The sequence below is a fragment of the Pistacia vera genome, unplaced genomic scaffold, assembly GCF_008641045.1.
Source record: "Pistacia vera cultivar Batoury unplaced genomic scaffold, PisVer_v2 Contig529, whole genome shotgun sequence".
In the NCBI taxonomy this organism is placed as follows: Eukaryota; Viridiplantae; Streptophyta; class Magnoliopsida; order Sapindales; family Anacardiaceae; genus Pistacia; species Pistacia vera.
This window is the reverse complement of record NW_022196367.1, coordinates 684,828-704,264: the sequence shown is the minus strand read 5'-3', so window position 1 is coordinate 704,264 and position 19,437 is coordinate 684,828. Positions and strand designations below refer to the sequence as shown.

The 19,437-nt window shown below is 33.5% G+C and overlaps 3 protein-coding genes across 3 annotated transcripts; 2 read left to right on the top strand and 1 right to left on the bottom strand.

The window, feature by feature from the left end:
- Positions 1-529: 529 nt before the first annotated feature.
- LOC116107194 (protein HEADING DATE 3A-like) lies at positions 530-2,433 on the top strand. The gene is made up of 4 exons (XM_031393499.1): positions 530-808; positions 900-961; positions 1,663-1,703; positions 2,205-2,433. Exons 1-4 carry the CDS (start codon positions 602-604, stop codon positions 2,426-2,428), a joined length of 534 nt encoding a protein of 177 aa, XP_031249359.1. The 5' UTR covers positions 530-601; the 3' UTR covers positions 2,429-2,433.
- Positions 2,434-6,626: 4,193 nt separating this feature from the next.
- LOC116107235 lies at positions 6,627-11,281 on the top strand. Its single transcript, XM_031393538.1, has 2 exons — positions 6,627-7,037; positions 10,754-11,281. Exons 1-2 carry the CDS (start codon positions 6,627-6,629, stop codon positions 11,279-11,281), a joined length of 939 nt encoding a protein of 312 aa, XP_031249398.1.
- Positions 11,282-12,261: 980 nt separating this feature from the next.
- Positions 12,262-15,184, bottom strand: LOC116107205 (omega-hydroxypalmitate O-feruloyl transferase). The gene is made up of 2 exons (XM_031393515.1): positions 14,581-15,184; positions 12,262-13,295 (listed from the first exon to the last, which is right to left on the bottom strand). The coding sequence occupies exons 1-2, from the start codon at positions 15,046-15,048 to the stop codon at positions 12,396-12,398; spliced, it is 1,368 nt and encodes a 455-aa protein (XP_031249375.1). The 5' UTR covers positions 15,049-15,184; the 3' UTR covers positions 12,262-12,395.
- Between the last annotated feature and the right edge of the window lie 4,253 nt (positions 15,185-19,437).

Here is a 19,437-nt window from a genome sequence, read left to right as displayed (position 1 = left end):
ATATGATAAGATAGAGAGGGCTCAGAGAGGTCCACTTCTATCACTTTAAATATTGTTTTCCATTGTATCACCCCATATAGAGTCAAATTGCACTTAAGGGGGTTTAGGTCCGCTATTCCAAGTCCTACAGTTTAGAGTATATCTCATTGAGATATATTCCCCTTATTGTAACAAAGGTTAAGAAGAAATAGATTGTACTTAGGTCTTTAAATAATAAAAATCGTCCCAATTAATTGATTATGTAAACATTTGTTAAATTCAAGGGGGTAAATTCTAGTATTTTAAAATGCAGGATCTAGATTAACTGACCAAAACCTCATAGTGGATAAATTTTATCTTTCCCACTACCATATATTGCTACGTTTAGGAATCATGAAATTAAATTAAATATTAAATTTATAAATAAAAAAATAAAGAAAAAGGCAGATTATAACGGCGGTCAACTAACTAAAGATACATGAAAGTGGCACCACAGTACCACACACAAGAATTTATAAAGAGCTCTTGTATTCTCTTGCAAACTCATATATCCTCCAACAAAATTTCACTACACCAGAATATTCTAACTTTAGTTAATTTCTTTAATTTGTTCTTCACTAGCATGGCTAGGGAGAGTGGTACGAGAGATCCTCTTGTCATCGGCAGAGTCATCGGAGACGTTGTCAACGGATTCATTAGGTCTGTTAGCCTTAGAGTGAGCTATAATAACAAGGAAGTCGGCAATGGCGTTGAGCTCAAGCCTTCTCAAGTTGCAAATATACCTAGGGTCGATATTGGTGGCACTGATCTCAGAGATTTCTACACTTTGGTAACTCTAGCTCAACCCTTTAAAATTTCTTCTTCTTCTTCCTCTAAATTTAGGGTTTCTGGTTATGGCTTATTTTTTGGTTCCATTTTAGGTGATGGTGGATCCTGATGCTCCAAGCCCAAGTAATCCCAGTTTGCGGGAGTATTTGCATTGGTAACTAGCTTCATATTTTCTCTTTTTCGACATGGATTTTTCAGTATCTTCTTTCAAAATGTAGCGAGCCGAAAGTGTTTTATGCCAAATCGCTTAAACTAAAGAGACAAACAACTCTTTTCTCTTCTCTCTCTCTTTGTGTTTGTTTTTTATTAACTGAAAGTCTGAAGGAATGACAAGAAGAGAAGGACCACCAAGAATTAACAAACTTTACTTGTAATTGGTTTCAATTTGTGGCCACAATTTAAACAGTTCCTACATATATTTTCTGTACGTACCCGAACTATATAATTTTCTTTTCTCTCAAGAAGAGACGAACCACCAAGAATTAACAAAATTTAGTTGTACTTGGTTTCAATTTGTGGCCACAATTTAAACAGTTCCTACATGTATTTTGTACGTACCCAGAACTATACAATTTTTTTTTCTCTATTTTATTCCATTAGAATTTATTTCCCCACTTCATCTTTCTCTCACAGCAAAGTCTTCTAACTTATTATATTTGTTCCATCAGCATTTGTTACATCTTTTTCATGTGTCATACTTTTATATATGACCTGTTTTAAGATCACCAACATAATTATAAAAATCATATTAATACATTAAAAAAAGTTTTTTTTTCAATCTTTTAAAAATATTCGCAATAGTTATATATTCTGTTTATATCTGGATTAACTTGTTCAAAATGATGAATTTGTTAGGATGGTGACTGATATTCCAGCAACAACAGGAGCAAACTTCGGTGAGTTTCTTATATTTAATTGATTAAATCTATAGTTTTATTATGAGAAGAAACCAAAGAAAAATCACTGATTTGGAAACTTGTTGATTCGATTCATGTTGGGATTAATTCAAGGGAGATAAGAGAGAGTCAAAAGAGGTTGTCAATTTCGTATTTCAGACAAAGCAAATCAAATCAAATCGAATAAAATAATATAATAAAAAATATCTCCACCACAAGTTGTCACTCTATCAAGGGCCTGAAATTTTCTCAATCTTTTTCTCTTTTTCTCTTTTTCTTACCCTAACAGCATCATCCCTTCTTCCACACAGTGCCCTTCTCTTTCTTCCAGCTGACTTTTAACTCTCTTTTGCGATTCTAATCGTGTACGGTTTCTGAAAGCACCTCCTCAACTTTGTTCTTCCATCACCATTATCATAGTGTTTTTTTCTTACTAATCGATGTGCTACTAATTCTGATCATGCATGGAATGAGACTTACGTAGAAATAAATGTTTTCCAGGGAAAGAGTTATGGTGTTATGAGAGTCCACGGCCAACGTTGGGGATTCACCGGTTTGTTTTTGTTCTGTTCCGGCAATTAGGAAGGCAGACGGTGTATGCACCGGGTTGGCGCCAGAACTTCAGCACCAGAGACTTCGCCGAGCTTTACAATCTCGGAGCTCCGGTGTCTGCTGTTTACTTTAATTGCCAGAAGGAGACTGGCTCCGGAGGAAGGAGACTATGAATACATGCATGTGATGTATCGATGATCCATTCATGCATCCTTGTTAATGAAGTTCACGTCACACATTCTAGCTTTAACATACATGCATGCATGCATCTCATGATATATGGATGATGCATGATGTCAATGTTAGTTTGCTCAATTTTTAAGTTATCTATTTCTGTTTTAACTATTAATTATGATTAAGGTTATGTCTTTAGTAAATTAAATTATGTAGGAACTTTTAATTAAGTATCGGGACTCGATGTATTGCCCTTCAGCTTATTATCATCTAAATTAATAATACGAATTCTTGTTTCATATGTTATAAATTCAATTATTCAAACAAGGTGTGATTCAATTAAGATGACTTGAAAACCTCAAGGGGTTGACCTAGTGGTCAATGAGGTTTACTCATTTTCTTAAGTTTCTTGGTTCAAACTTTGGGTCATCTACCACAATAACTTTATGGCTTAGCTGATTCTTTGAGCTTGTAGGGTATTCAATGGACCCCGTGAATTAATTGAGGTGTACACAAACTAGTCCGAATACCCTGGTTTCCAAAAAGAAAAAAAATTAATAAGATGACTTGAAAATAAGTCCATAAGGTAATAATTCTAGATAAAATAATAATGTTAATTAAGTTAATTAATAATGTTATGAAACTAGTATTAAGCATAACTTAGACCAAAGAGGTGTTTGTCTTAGCTTATGAAAATTAGCTTATAAGTAACAAGTGCTTATAAGCTAATATAAGCATTTGAAATTTTAAGCAATTACGTGTTTAATTAAAGTACTTATAAGTGACTGATAAGTAATTGACGTGTTTGGTAAAATGTGGCTTATAAGTACATTTTATTATAAAATAACTAAAAATGGTACTACATTAAACAAGGATATACTGTGAAATTTTAAAATTAAACAAGGATAATGTGATAATATACTTGATCAAACTAACTTATAAGAAAAAAAAAAAAAGTACACTTATAAGAAAAAAAAAAGTACACTTATAAGTTCAAAAAGATTATAAACAAATATGTCAGCTTAATTTTAGAGCTTATGAGCTTAGACAAACACCCCTTAAAAAATTTTATCGATTACTATCTTACAATTCTCAATTGAAGATAAATGCAAATAATTTACATATGGGATGGATGAGGGCACACACTCCAGCAGCAAGCCCAATTGATGTAGCTTCCTTTTGGGTGTCCAATTAACCTCAAAGTTGACAGAAATTATTCAAGTACAGGCTATAAAGAATCAATTTCCATATTCTAAACTATATTTTTTTATGGAGCAGCAGTTTCAGGCCTCTTTTACTAGCACTAAAAATAGAAGAAACGTAGTGGGAAAGGGGAAAACCGGAGGCAATCTATCCCCTTTTTGTTTAACTTTTCAATCCTTATCCTATCTTTCTATCTTATCCAATCAAGTAAAATATATATTTGTTTTAATATTAACTATTCAATTTAAAATCAAATCCTATTCTATCGAATTCAAAATATTTAACAATTATTTTTCTTAATAAAAATTTATAAATTAACAAAAACACAGTCACCCACCCAACTATTGTCCACAGCCGACCACCACCATCGAGCAGTGGTCAAAAGTTGCCAGAATGGCGCTTGACAAGCTGGATTCGGCCGTTCGTGCACCGATCTGGTAAAAAATGGTCAGATCTACAGCTAAATCCATGGTAGATCTAGCTAAAAAGGGCCAAATCGATGCATGACTGACCAGATTTAGCTGATTGTGCGTCATTCTGACGACTTTTGGCCATCGTCTGACGGTGGTGACTGGCTACCGATAATAGTTGGATGGGTAGGAGTGTTTTTGTTCGTTTATAAACTCTGATTGTGGGAGGTTTTAATTAAATATTTTCAGAAAATATTTTTCAAAAATGTACCAAACACATTCTCAAAATCCTATCGTATTTGATTAAATCCTATTCAGAATAGAATACTATTCTAAAAACTTAAACATACGGAGCCTATGCTATGGATGGACAATGTGTTGTATACTCTCCTCTTGCAGGTTTTTTGGTACAGATTGTACCTAAGGCTGCTACATTCTAGTAGCTTGTGCATAAAAGATTAGGAAAGTGGTAGCCACACTACGACATATGGGTTTTATTGAACCCACTCAAACTTTGATCAAAATAAAAAAATGGTTTTATATTTATAATTTTGACCCTACAAAATTTTATTGTAAATTTATCAACTTAAATATTTTGAACCCACTCACTGAAAACCCTTGGCTACTTCCCTGGCTGGAAGCTGATGTTTTTGTGTTGTCTCCAAGAGCGGTTTGCTGATTGTGCAGAGTTGCTTCTTCTGGACAGTTTAGGGTCTTTTGTTTAGACTTGTGTTTGGTTCTTTTGTGTATAAGGGTGAATATCCTCTGGCTGCTCTTGGCCTTTTTTGTGTGGCTCTTTGTCCTTTGGGCCTGTCCTTGGGACTTAGTTGTTAAGGGGAGACCCCTCCCTTAGGTTGTATTATTCTTTATTCTTTATATAATTTCTGGAGTTATCCTTAGGTTGTATTATTCTTTATTCTTTATATAATTTCTGGAGTTATCCTCTCCCCCCCCCCCCCCAAAAAAAAAAAGCCTATATTTTTATCATTCTCTCTTTCGGATGTTTTGTTTTGATTTGTGTTAATATATCTATTTTGGATCAATTCTTATATGAGAAATTTTATCCTTTATATTTCAATCGATTATAGCTAATTATAAATACATATATATACTTCGATGTTGACGTTTGCATTTTATAAGATCTGAACTCCGGTTTATTAATACAGTAAAATCTCTCTATAATCATAATGTTATGACTAACTAAATTTATTACTATAAGGAGGTTATAACTTAATAGAAGTGTAGTTACAAGAATTATTGTTTTAATTAAAAAATTATTGTTTTGATTTCTTATTTTATAATTCATGTTTTAGTAGTATTAAGATTTCAATTCATTGTTTTAGTTGCATCAGGATAGTATGGAAATGAATATCAAAGAGTCATTATAAAATTGAATGATCAATATGACAACTTCACTACACTAATCAAATGGATATTAATATCTTTCTTAATCATCCAAATGAGCAACAAGTAGTGTATGTTTTAACTGAAGAATAAATCATTACTGAAATTAAACAAGAAGAGGAAGGAGGCAATCCTGAGGATGAATATAGTACGGAAATACCAAAAGTTTCGTGCCAAGAAGCTCCAAACATGCAGTTAGAAATATTTTGGCTTCAACAAGAAGGTTTCCATGTTGGCAACTTATTACGTACCTGCAAGATTAAAAATATGGTAACAACTCTAAAGCATAAATAAACTATTGTCTCAAACAACTTTAGATAAATATTTTATTTCATCTTAAACATTTAATATAACATAACATATATTATTTTATAATATACATACAATTATTACTATATATAGGTAAGTTCCTTAAGACGGGATCTAGAAAAACTATAATTTATTATAATGTGAAATTTATTCTTATTTATAACTAGCCCAAGTTGGGACCAAAATTTTTATGACTACAATTATTCTTATATGGAGTATCACTATAGAGAGGTTTTATTGTATTAGTTAACATTAATTTTTTTTTTTTTTTTTTTTACAGGGAGTGTCCAGGCCAGCTTGCGCGCACCCCAACTAATCTCTCTAGGTCTTGAAATGAATAGTCAAGTAAATCCCCTCAATGTCCAACCCTATTAGTGCCTAGGGGACTCAAACTCAAGAGCTCATGTTAGACCCCTTTGCTTTTTTACCATCAAGTCACCCAATGATGATTTACATCAAAATTTAGTTGATTAACTCTAAAAAATAAATTTTTAATCGAACTTTTTTGTTTCAAATACCACAAAATTTTGTGATTATCTAAACAATAATAACTAATGACTCTATGTGGTTATCTATAAATAAACTGATAGATAGATAGATGATATTACCGTTTCTAATCGCTAACCACACCAACAAATTTCCATATATATCAAACTATAACTCAAAAATAGATGTTAATTAAAGATCATAAATCATATATAAACATGCATGTCTCACGAGCCAATTAAGCAACTCTTCATTCAAATTAAAAATGTCTCCTTCTTCTTATATTCATCACATTCTTCTTCCTCTATTAATCCTCTTCCTCTTCAGCCACAAGGCATCAAGTGACCAAAAAACCCAAGATTTGATAAATCAAATCTGCAATCAAATGGCGCCCGAAACCGAATTTTGCCGCGAAACACTCACAGATAATTTACCATCTCCATCAACAGATATCTATGGCCTAGCAAAGATCACTATCCAACAAACTTTCTACAATGCTGGCAAGACAGGTGAATCTATCAGCAATCTTCTCGCCAGTGAAACGGATCAAGCTGTGAAGAATGCTCTCATTGCTTGCCAAAATGCATACAGTATAATTCAGCAATCATTCCTGCAAGCCACCGTTGAATTTGAGGAACATAATTATAAAGTTATTCCTGATGTTGTGGATGGCACAGGAAGAGCTTTGGATAGTTGTCTAACTAGCTTTGATGTTCCTCCACATCCTAAGAATCCTCTTGTTCAACAAAATAAAGAAATGAGGACTCTTCTTGCTATGGCTAATGTGTGTGGGCAAGTATTTTATAAGTAAAGTTTTTGTGACATCCTGTCGATGATTGTACGTAATCGTCCGTATATGTATATGTTAGCATTGTCTGATAAAAATCCTGTTCTATAAACGGATTTTATGTTATGGTAATTAGTATGTTTTTGTATCGTAAAAGTTGTTATATATATATATAATAAGATTCTATTTATCTATTGAGGAAACCCCTTTTGCTTCTTGTGAAATTGCCTTGATAATCTTGAAAACGGCCACTATTAATTCTTTACACTTTGCAATCGCATAACCACTTAACTTTACATATTCTAGTTTAAAGTAATATTATACTCATAACCTCTTCTCATAAACTTTCTCTAACAATCTCGATATTGCATCTCGTAATTAGTCAATCGCAATTGATCAGATGAAATTCATTACAAACTAATCAATTGCAAACTGTCACATCGGAGTTATAAGAAAAAATTTATGGGAAAATGCCGAGAGTTAACTATTCATTTATTTGCAAGCTAATCAATGTAAACAAAGCATTTTTCTGTGGTTTATGATGTTTATAATAGGCTGAGAGTTACCTATTCATTTGTTGTTTTTCTCCTAAACTTATATATATTTGTCTTGAAAACAAATCTTGCAATTATATTAGCTAGTTTATGATGTTTATAATAGGCCGAGAGTTACTATTCATTTGTTTTTTTTTTTTCTCGTAAAATTATATATATTTGTCAAGCTTATTATTATTTTTTTTAAACCAAGGTGCCAACTTACACAAATTTTAACTAATCCTCGGAAGAGACTAGCATAGCAACGCACCGCCACGGCCTCCCACTTAAATCTTGGGAGTCAAGAAAGTTCGAACTTGAGACCATGCGCCTTAACCACGCATCCCAACACTCGTCCTACCACTTGACCTACCCAAGGGTGGATATTTGTCAAACTTGAAACCACCCAAATCATTTTTAGTTTATCACACTTCATAAACTTCACATAAATACTAAACTGCCCTTCTATTTTATTATTGAATTGCCCTTCTATTTTATTATTACTATTTAGATTATTTTTAACCCCCTATATTTGAGAATTTAGCTAAAACAGCCTCACAATAAAAGTTTAAAAATTAACAAAAAGACCCCATCCACCCAAGCCACTGTCGGTTGGCTGTCGGCCACCAGTCTTGGGTAATTATTTTTAAGTTTAAGGATATTTATGTCTGAAAAATTTTGTATATAAGGATAAAATAGTACATGAATATTTTTGTAAATTATTTTCAAAATAAGGGAATTATTGTTCAAAAATTTTAATACTTAAGGGTAAAATTGTAACAAAATTAAGATTATAAAGTAATATTAAAATACCTAAGAAAATAGTGGTATTTATATTACCACCTATATAACCAATAATAATTACTATTGATTTTGAAAGATTATCGGAATGTTATATTACTTGACAACCAAAGATGGTAATGTAAGTAATAAAAGATGACATTATCCCAATAATATGATATTAACTCCAACCAAACACCCCCTAAAAGTATAGGCTGTGTTTGTTTAAGTTTTTAAACGCTGTCCTATCCAATCCAATGAAATACGTATTTGTTTTAAGATTGACTATTCAATTCAAAATCCAATCCGGTTTTATTTAACTTAAAACATTTAAAATTACTTTTCTCAATAAAAGTTTATAAATTAACAAAAACACCCCCACCTATCCACCCAACTATTGCCAGCAGTCAAACACCACCGTCTAACGGTCGTCGAAACTCGCCGAAATAGCGCACGACTGGGTGGCCGATCTAGCCATTGACGACAGCCATATCTTGGTCTTTGGCCGTCCACAACGGCCAAGATATGGTCGTTGTCAATGATCAGATCTAGCTATCAACAGCCAAATCTTTGGCCGCAGATTTGGCTGTTTCCGATGGATTTGGTCGGAAAATGCCAAATCGGCTCACGATTGGCCAAATCCAGTCATTCGTGTACCATTCCAGCAGCTTCCGGCCACCATCTAATAGCGGTGGTCGGCTGCCGATAATAGTTGGGTGGGTAGGGGTGTTTTTGTTAATTTATAAACTTTTATTATAGGGGTTGTTTAGTTAAATTAACAAATGTAGGGGTTTAAAATAATCTAAACATTTTCAGAAAATATTTTTCAAAAATGTATCAAACACATTCTCAGAATTCTATCATACTTGATTAAGTCATATTCAGAATAGAATACTATTCTAAAAACTTGAACAAACGCATCCATATATTCCGAAAGGTCAAATTTATGAGAAACTTCTTTTTCTTTTTCTTAACTATTTCTGAATTCTGAGGGCCTCTATGCAAGAAGAGGGCACCGATAAATAATTTCAGCAAGGAAAAGTTTTCTCAAGAAGAATCGAATTTCTTGTAGTGACGATAAGATAGTACACTTTTATTCCATCTTTTCGGTAAAAGGTAATTACTTTTATTCCATCTTCTTTACAACTAGTTTTAAGATTAGCAAGAAAGAGGAAAATCTTTTCAGCAATTAGAGAGTTTTGTTAAGTTACCACTCCACTTAAAATCTTAAAATAGTAGGTAGTAACTCAAAGTTCCTCAGGTAGATTTTTTTTTTTTTTTGGTAAGATTTCATTATAAAAGTGAAAAAAATGTACAAACGGTCTATAAAAGCAGCCAACCTACCTCGTAACAATTCTCTGGGTAAGAACCTCAAAAATAGCCTATACAAGACTATGTAAATACACAAAAAAACTTTTCCTGCTATCTCAGAACATGCCCCAGGTTAAGAAAAAAACCAAAGAGAGTCAAAAGACAATGTCCCGGGTTAGTAAGATAGATTTAATAATTAATAGTGCTCATCAGGAAAAATTCTCCCCAAATTTGATAATTAAAAAAGTTGGCACAAGAAATTGAGGCTTAAATGACTAAATAATTAGTTTCAACTTAGTTAACCCCAAATATAAATAATTCTTGATAATTGAGATTAAATAGACCATACGATTTTTGTAAAGTAAGGTATTCTTATTAGAGAATGAATAATTCTATCAAACCTTATACCAGAAATGTTTAGATCCAAGGGCTCAGCTTCTTTTGGGATGGATCCAGGTACACTTCAAGCCCAACCTTTTACTCCGTTTATGGAGTCCAAAATCTTTTTTTTTTTTTTTTTAATGGTAAATTTTTTTTTTTTTTTTTTTTTATTGTCTAAGACTCTAAATAAGTGAGAATTCTAAACTATAAATGCACTGATATCTGATTCGTCTCTCCAAGACAATTGAATATATTCCAAAGAGTGAAAGTTCTATTTTTCAAATTGAAAGTCATTAGATAGAATCGATTAGTCCATAAACACTTAAAAGTTAAAATTTATAAATTTCAAAATAAATTTATATTTCATTCGCCACGAAACTATCTATCAATGTCATTTAACAAAGACTGAAATTTTAGATAGGTGTCTAAAAAAAAAACTATATAAACACAAAAATTCTCAAATGTCATCTTCGAAGTTTAACCATTACTAGTACCGGCGTGTATTTTAAAATAATACCAACGCCTACTAGTAAAATGCTACACCATCTCTAATTGCTAACAATCACAACAGATTTCCAAATATATCAAACTGTAAAACCAAAACCTGAACTACCCAAGATTATATATCAATTCATCCATGGACATTTCACAAACTTATTCAGTTAATTAAGCAATTCTTTCAACAAGAAGATGGCTTCTTCTTCTTCTTCTTCTTCTTCAAGTAATTATCAAATTATTCTTCCTTTATTAATTCTCTTTCTCTCAATCCACAATGCCTCAAGTGACAAAACAACCCAAGATTTGATAAATTACATTTGTTATCAAATGGAGCAATTTGGATTTTGCTCCAAAACATTCAATGAAAATCTACCATCCCCATCAACAAATATAATTGGCCTCACAAAAATCACAGTCGATCAAGCTCTCAAAAATGCAACCAACACGTTTAATTTTATTGAAAATCTACTCAAGAATACAACAGATCCAGGAGTAAAGAATGCTCTTATGGTTTGTGAAAAAGGGTACAAAATCGTGGAGCAATCTTTTCAAGAGGCTTCAAGAGAATTTGAAGCAAAAGATTATGAAAATATGAAAAGATCAGAACAAGGAACTCCAAGAGCTCAAGGGAGTTGTGCTACTAACTTTGAAATCCCTCCATTTCCAAGTAATCCTCTTGTTGAAAGGAATAAGCAAATGAGGATTTTGATTGCTATGGCTTTGGTCACTGCAAATCTTCTCAAAGTCTAATTGAAACTATGACGTTCGTCTGTATGTCAATCTAATAATTTATAGACTTTTAATTAGTTTTAAATATGATGTCCTTATCATAGTGACGCAATTTATATATGAGAAATATAGAGAATAATTAAAGAGATGTTGGATGGAATCCAATTTTGTTTCTATTTCACAGAATGAATGTAAATTTTCTATATATCTATATATTATAACTCATTAATGAGGGTTATATGTTTTGTAATTTTCTCCAGTCTAAGTGAAACTATATATGTTCATTTGTATGTCAGTCTAATAATAATAGTCTTACAATTAATTTCAAAGATGACATCCTAATTGTAATGATGCCAATTTAAATATGAAAAATATAGAGAATAATGAGTTGTACGGTCAATCTATTCTGGTTTCATTTATATATATATATATATATATATATATTTTTTTTAAAAGGTATAAGAGATATCCAAGGGTCTATCTAATCCTCAGAGTTACAAAATATCCTACAAACCCAATGGACTAAAGTAAATGCAAAAAAGTGGTAGATACCTCTCTCCTGCACTCGAATACAATATTCCCTATCCTTGGTATAGCTAACCTCAGTTACTAAAAGATTTACTATCCGACCATAAGAGAATAAGTCTTTTTGTTTCTATTTCACAAAATGAAAGTAAATTTTTCTTTGATGTTGGTATTAATCTATATATTATAACTCATTAATTAGGGTTATATATTTTGTATATCATTATTTAAGAATCATAAAACTCTAATCAATGATTATGATACTGTGAATAGTGGTGATCATGATCAATTTTTTTTTTTTTAAAATTCCAAAACCAATTGTTAAAAAACTGGGCACAAAAAATTCCAGCCAAATTACTAAATTAATTAAGGTGTGTATAAATAAATAAATAAAAACCATACCTTAATATATTACTTATTTTAAAGCTAGCTTCACCTAAAAGTATATGATCTATATAGCCAGCCAAATGTTGATTCAGCTTTACATAAATAAACCAAACTATATATCATGCACACTTGCATATATATATATATATATATATATAGCATAACATTATTGAAAGAGATATAATTAAGAAACTTAATTAATTATTAATTAGAGAAGTCCCCTTCAAGCCGAGATCAACTCTTGGAAGAGGATTTGAAACTTATCCATATCCTTTTTAGGCAGAGAAACCAAAACATTTATCCCATTTTCATCATCTTCGATGTCAGGAAACAGCAAGATTATGTCCTTCCTATGACACACCACAGGGCAACTATACCTTGGCCTCCCCCATGGATACTCCACCTTTGAAAACCCTAATCTCCACCAAGATGACACCAAGAACTCCCCCTGTGGAAACCCTTTGTACAACTCTCCCCAATCTATCGACGACCGCGCATACTCGTCCGTCATTCTTTTCGTTCCTTGCGAAACCATCTCCACCAGTTTCGAGAACGGCCCAACTTTCAGTTCCTCACACTTGGCAGTTGCGTAAGCACTCAGCACTGCGTTTCCAGTGTATGATGCTGGCAATTGCGGGTTCAGTCTGGGTCGTATGTCGACGGCGTATAGCATTCGAGATTCCCTTTCTGGGTTAAAATTTTCACCAAATGATAATGCTTTGCACCTCCATATGTAGGCAGACACCACATTGAATCCAGTAATGTGCTTGTAATTTTGAGTGTTACAAGTTTCTTTTGCCCTAGCCTTGAGGGAAGCAATGTCGGCAGCAGTGAGCCTGAAGATTTTGAAGTCTAGATCTTCAGGGATGGTATCAAACATTGCAACATTTGAGTCTTGCCCTAGGGGGAACTTGAGTTCAACCATCTCAGGGTGGTCACAAGTTACACGTGGCGGGCATCGAGCGGCGAGAAGTTGACGATCGTTGCATGGGATCACAACCAAGGGTTTATCAGCAGCTAGGGCAGCAAGATTTTGCAAGAAAGTTTTGAAGCTTAAACCATCAAAAGTAGCATGGTTGGTAGATAGGCCCATTGCAAAGCCACCACACTTGAATGATGTTATCTGTAAAGGACAGAAAATTAATTAATACACATATTTAAAAAAAAAAAAAAATCCCTCAGAATGTCCCTAATTTTTTTTTTTTTGGGTTATTAACTAAATGGGTAGCATTATTGAGTAGGTAATCAAGAAAATAACTGAGAAATTATAGAAATTTTGCTTTCTTGGTTGAGAATTACAAGATTGAAATGCAAATATTAAATTTTAATTAAAAAATTCTTTAAATTAAAAGAGGAAAAAAAAAAAATCATTTACTAGTGCTAGTAAACGCTATAATACAATTTCTATAGTTTTCTATGTCAAAATTTAACTCATGAATTTTTATTTTTTAGTATTCATCAATTATACTCTAAATTGTTATTAGAAGTTTAATATCTAAAATTTCTTAAATATCCTCATCTTTTTAAAATATCATTAGCAGTGCCCATAAACGCAAAAATACAAATTTAATAGATTTCAATCGAAAAAGTTATGACTGAATTTTTATTTTTTAGTGTTTATCGACAATAGTAACATTAATTGATACAAATTTTAAAAGAAAAATACAAACATTTTACATTAGTAGAGTAATATATGTCATAACAAATAATATTTTAAACAACTACTATTTATATATATTGAGAATTAAAAAAAAAAAAAATCACCCACCAATAAGTGATAGACTTCATTGATTTTCTTGTGCTGTTGTGTAGACCCTTTTAGAGATAGTTAGAATTATATGACCAATAAGTGTATATGACTTAGCTCTGCTAAAGTAGTTTGATGATAGAAATTAATCAAGTAGAACAAACTATCACTTTAGTATATCTAAAAATTCGGTGGTGAATGCTTTTATTATAAATGTGAAGGTCGCTTTAATTAATAATGTGAAGTGGAAAGTCATATGGGTGTAGTTGTAAGATTGAGATAGAAAGGGGACATTTATTGATATATATAAGCTGGCTTTGGTAGATGAGCCACCAACTACATTGCCAAAAAGAAGATTTCGTTATCCACGGCCATGTGGATAATGAAGCACGAAGTCAAAGTAGAATTGAACACATAAAAACAACTTAATTTTCCGTCCAAGAATAATTACAATCCATCGTTCTACGATTAAGGTTTTAACTAATCTAGTTGTAACATTATCTAATCAGTACTGTTATCAGTAATTCATAACATCGCATAAAAAAACGTATAAATAACTTTGTAATACTAATTCTTAAAGTAACATTATCGAACTAGCATTATAGTAATTCTCCGATAATTCTAATAAAGGGATATCTTTTTCGCTCTTTAGCATACTTACTTGGAAAAGGCAAAGCGGTTGATCATCATCTTTTCCCAACAACTCATTAACAATTTCGCTTCCACAAATGAGCTCTTTGAAAGCAGGATTAGGGTAAACCAGGTCTCCAATTTCATCCAAAGAGTACTCACTAGATGCCACCACAAAAACAGCTCCACCTCCATTGCAATCAATCTCCAATCTTCCTGTTTTAGGGTTACCCTTCAATCTTCCAGCCAAGAAATCATAGGGCACCAAGGCTTTTGAAAGAGTGTTCCTGAGCTTCTCAGCCACAAGATGAGGAGGGAAATCTTTGTGGGGTGGGAAGAAATGAAGAGTCTCAACATTGAAATTGAGAACTTGATCAATATTTGATAAGAAAATGGATTTTCTCGGAGTTTCTTGGGAAGGAAAAATAAGAGTTGTGTCATGGATTGAGACTTTGAGATCTTGGAGAAGAGTTGAGGGTTCTTGGTAAAGGGCACCCATATTTTTGTTTGAAAAATCTAATTGATAAGGCTCAATATATACATAAACATCTATGACTATATATCCTGAAGGACTTGTTTATTGATTTATACTATATGTGTGTTGAGGCAAACGATGAGACCAAAGCTCACCTAAAAAAGCATGTAATTTAATTGTCTGTAACAATACATATTTCTTGCTGAGTTTGTACTTTTGTATGTTGGTGGATATGCCACAACAACATTGACTATTTATAAAGAAATTAAATGATATAGAAGACCAGAGTTAATTACAATAATACCCCTAAGGTTTGATAAATGACAAAAAATCTTCTTAAGGTTTCTTCACGAAAATTTCTCATACTATTGAGTTTTGGGATTTAAAATAAACGATTCGAGGATAATTAAGTAAATATTCATTGACTTATCTAACGGCTCACTACCAATTTAGTAATGGTAGATATTATTATTTCATAAATCTAAGGGATATTTTTGTTATTTAATCAAACCTTAAGTGTTCTCAATGTCCTTAACCCTATAGATTAATATTACTAAGCAATAGTAGATTTGCAATATAGGTTCATCTTATAGGTGGTAAAACGATACGTACTAAATACTATATTCTATTATTAACATTAAATGTAAATATTAGGATGTATAGTTCGATGTTTCATATATTACAACAAGAAAATAACCTAATGATCTCATTATCTCATCGCATATATTATAATTAATATAGTGTTTGACATAATGAATCACATAAGTCATGATCCCAACTTTGTAAATATATTATTATTCTATCGTAAGTATGAATTTAGGGGTGAGCATAGATAAAGGGTGAAACAGGAATCGATGGGTACCCACCCGTTGGTTCCGATTCTAGAAAATTGGAACCAAAAATTCTCGGATTCAATTCTAGTGCCTACAGTGTTGAAACCGGGATCAGAACCAAAACCAAGGTCCGATTACCCGAGTAGGAACCAGAATTGAATTGTAATTTTTGTAACTATTGGGGTGTAATTATAATTTTTTTAGAAGTATAGGGGTAATTGAAACCAAACCTATGTTTCTGGTTCCGTTCCTTTAAAAAATGCTGAGTACCCAAAACCAATCACCCCTAAGTATGATGATCTATAATAATACAAATCTTTATTCAATTTTACAAAAATTGTATTCGAAATTTCTGATCCACATTTGTAGTTTTCAATTTTATATCAACGTCAGTCCATTACGATACAGTACAATGGTTACTCATATTTTCGGTGATTATATCAACCTCCAAGAGCCAATTGCAATTTTTTTGAATGAATAAATGTTGATAAAGCTGGTGTGAAAGTTAGTTTAATTAATTAAATAAAGTGTGTCTCAATTAATTGTTTGGAACTCTAGTGGGGTTGCTATCAATCTATTGAAATTATGCATAATTGCTCCTATTGTTTAATCTATTCTGATACCAGATTTGCTTATCCAAATTTAATGGTATATTAATTAATTAATCAATTAATTGGGTTTATTTATGAAATTTAAATATAATTTATTAATTTAATTTAATAGATTATCCTTTTTTTTTTAAGTTCTTAACTTTAAGTAAATTAAAGGTAGGGCTATGCAACAACACAGCCAAACTTTTTTGGATAAAGAAAAAAATAAATTAATTGGATGAATTGGTTTCCAAAGTTCCGCTATTGAGTAAGTGTACTAATAAATTTGATTTTTAAGGGCTTTTGTGTGTGATTTTTCCATCAAACTCAAAGAATTACGAGATTATAGGTTGATCCATAATCAATTCGATTCAATCGATTATCTGACCCAGCATAAGCTCTTCGAGATGTAGCTCGACCTAGCTCAAGCTAGTTGTGACTAATCCCTACAGTTGTTCAACTAGCTCACAGATAATGTTAGATCTTGGATATCTCGGAAGGGATCAGATCTACAGCAATCTTGGGGCTCAACACTCAATCGCGAGAATATCGGAGTTGCATTTCAATCTTAATTGTAATCCCTTTATTTTCGCTCTTTCCTTTATACAAAATCTATATATATATATAAACCCACTCCAACGATGAGAAAAGGGTTAGCAAATTGTTCTAGGATTATTATTGTAAGCTCTCATAGCACATACGAAAACAATCACGTAGGCTTAAAGTATAACTCGCTGAACCACTTTACAAACTCTCTTGTGTCATTTTCTTTTCTGATTTTCACATACATTGCTAATTTTCATTAAATCACACATACATCAATTCAAATTCCATCAAGGTCAATCGGATCACTCTTGTTGATGTAAAATCTTGTATCAACATTTTGGCGCTAGAATGAGGGTCTCTGCCAAATTTTTTGAATTTCTGGCAAACAATCCAATGACCCGATCACTCAAGGCCTACAATGGTTCATACAGGATCAAAAACCACTACTGGAAACCACGAAAACGTGGAAATCATGCACCAAGAGGTGTATCAAAACGTCATCAGGCGTCGACCGCCAATGTCGCTGGTGTAGCAATCCGCAAACTAGCAAGGGACAAGGACATCAAATCCTAAGAATGGTCCCCCAAGACCTCGACCAATCATGCTTCGCTGATGTCACCCCAACGGGTCAGAATTCAACCGACGACCAATCTGGTTCATCGGCACTAAGGAACGGTCGATGATCCCGACACTGTCGGGCATGTTTTGCTCACGAACAAGAATTTCGCAGGCAAACTAACCCCGAGAGGCGACCAGGCAAAGAGCCCATGAGGGAAGATGAAAGCATTGGTCACCAAAGGGATACTTAACCTACTCGACGATATCCCCAACGTCAACATGCTAGTTTTAACACATGCCAAAGGCATACTCAAACCTCGTAAGTTTACAAGATGAGTAATGTGCGCCAATCTAGCAATGATCGATGTCCCGGTTATAATCAACGTTGTGAACAACGCACTAATAAGCATGATAGCACCTACCAACCAAGCCATCATGACTTGACGTCGTGCATCAATGCACATAATGGAGGGGGCTCACAAGCAACAAACTTGCAAACTTATCTGCTCAAGTTAAGTCTGAATAGAGCCAGCCAAAGTAAACCCCATAACGAAGACTTAAATCAGGTGCAAAAATGCTCGATGATCTAAGAGCCCGCCAAAACAATGCGGCGAAAGAGATAGTGAGCTCTCCATTCATAGAAGAAGTTTGCGAAGCCTCACTTTCCCAAGGATTCAGGGCGCTATAGAGCAAGTTCGATGGGAAAGGGGATCCTAGAGACCACCTAGACTCTTTCAACGATCTGATGGAGCTACATCAAGTCTATGACTTGGCAAAATGTTGTTGCTTTGCTGTCACATTGGTAGGGGATGCCAAGAGGTGCTACAAAAGGCTCAAGGCAAACTCGATTAATTCTTGGCAATAGTTTTTCTCGCTATACCTATAGCAACTCCAAGCGAGGAGGCAGTTTGCAATGCTGCTCAACTATTTGAGCAATATTCATTAGGAAAGAGACGAAACACTAACCTCGTACTTAACGAGGTTCCAAAACGAGCAGGCAAAGGTTGCGGATGCACATGAAGAATCAATCTAGACTTTGCTAATCGTGGGTATTAGGCTACAAATGGAGCTATGGAAAGAGCTCTGAAGTGAAGACCATGTGAGCTTGGCAGAATTCTATCAAATAGCTGCCAAGCATCAATGAGTGAAAAGCTCGCTAGCAGTCCTAGCCAAAACTCGCCACGAAAAGCCCCAGATAGGCGACAAGATCTCCTAGTCGATAAACAGAGGGGCCAAGACTATAATGACAGGGACCAGAACATGTTCTAAAAAAGGAAGAAAATAGAAAATCATGAGAAAAGACAACCTTTTCCGCAATATGCAAAATACACCTCCTTACTTAAGACATAGCTCATATATATGAAGTCTCCTATGAGGCTAAGAGACTGCCCACTCCAGAAAGGATGAGAGGGGCTCTGGACAGAAGAGATCGCAAAAAATATTGTCGATATCACCAGGACATCAGACACAACACCAACGAGTGCTGGGCTCTAAAGGATGCCATCGAAGATCTGATTCAAAGGGGCCACCTGAAAGAATATGTCAAAGAGACACCAGCTCGTGAAAATACAAGCAAGCAGAATAATCAGGTCCAGCAAACCTCGACCAATAACGAAGTTTTGGTAGGCATGATCTATGGGGGTCCTGACATTGCAGAGAGCTCAAGGCACTCTCCCGAGCAATATGCGCGAGAGGTCAGGACACAAACTCGATCCCCCGAATAATGAGTTGTGAACAAAAATCGCCAAAGCAGCCTAGGCAAGAGAGTGAGGTGAAAGGATTCACTGTGGAAGAATGTGAAGAATCTTTTCACCACAATCATGATACAATCGTAATCGCAGTCAGGATCGACAATTCCCCCTAGTACTTAGAGTGATGGTCGATAA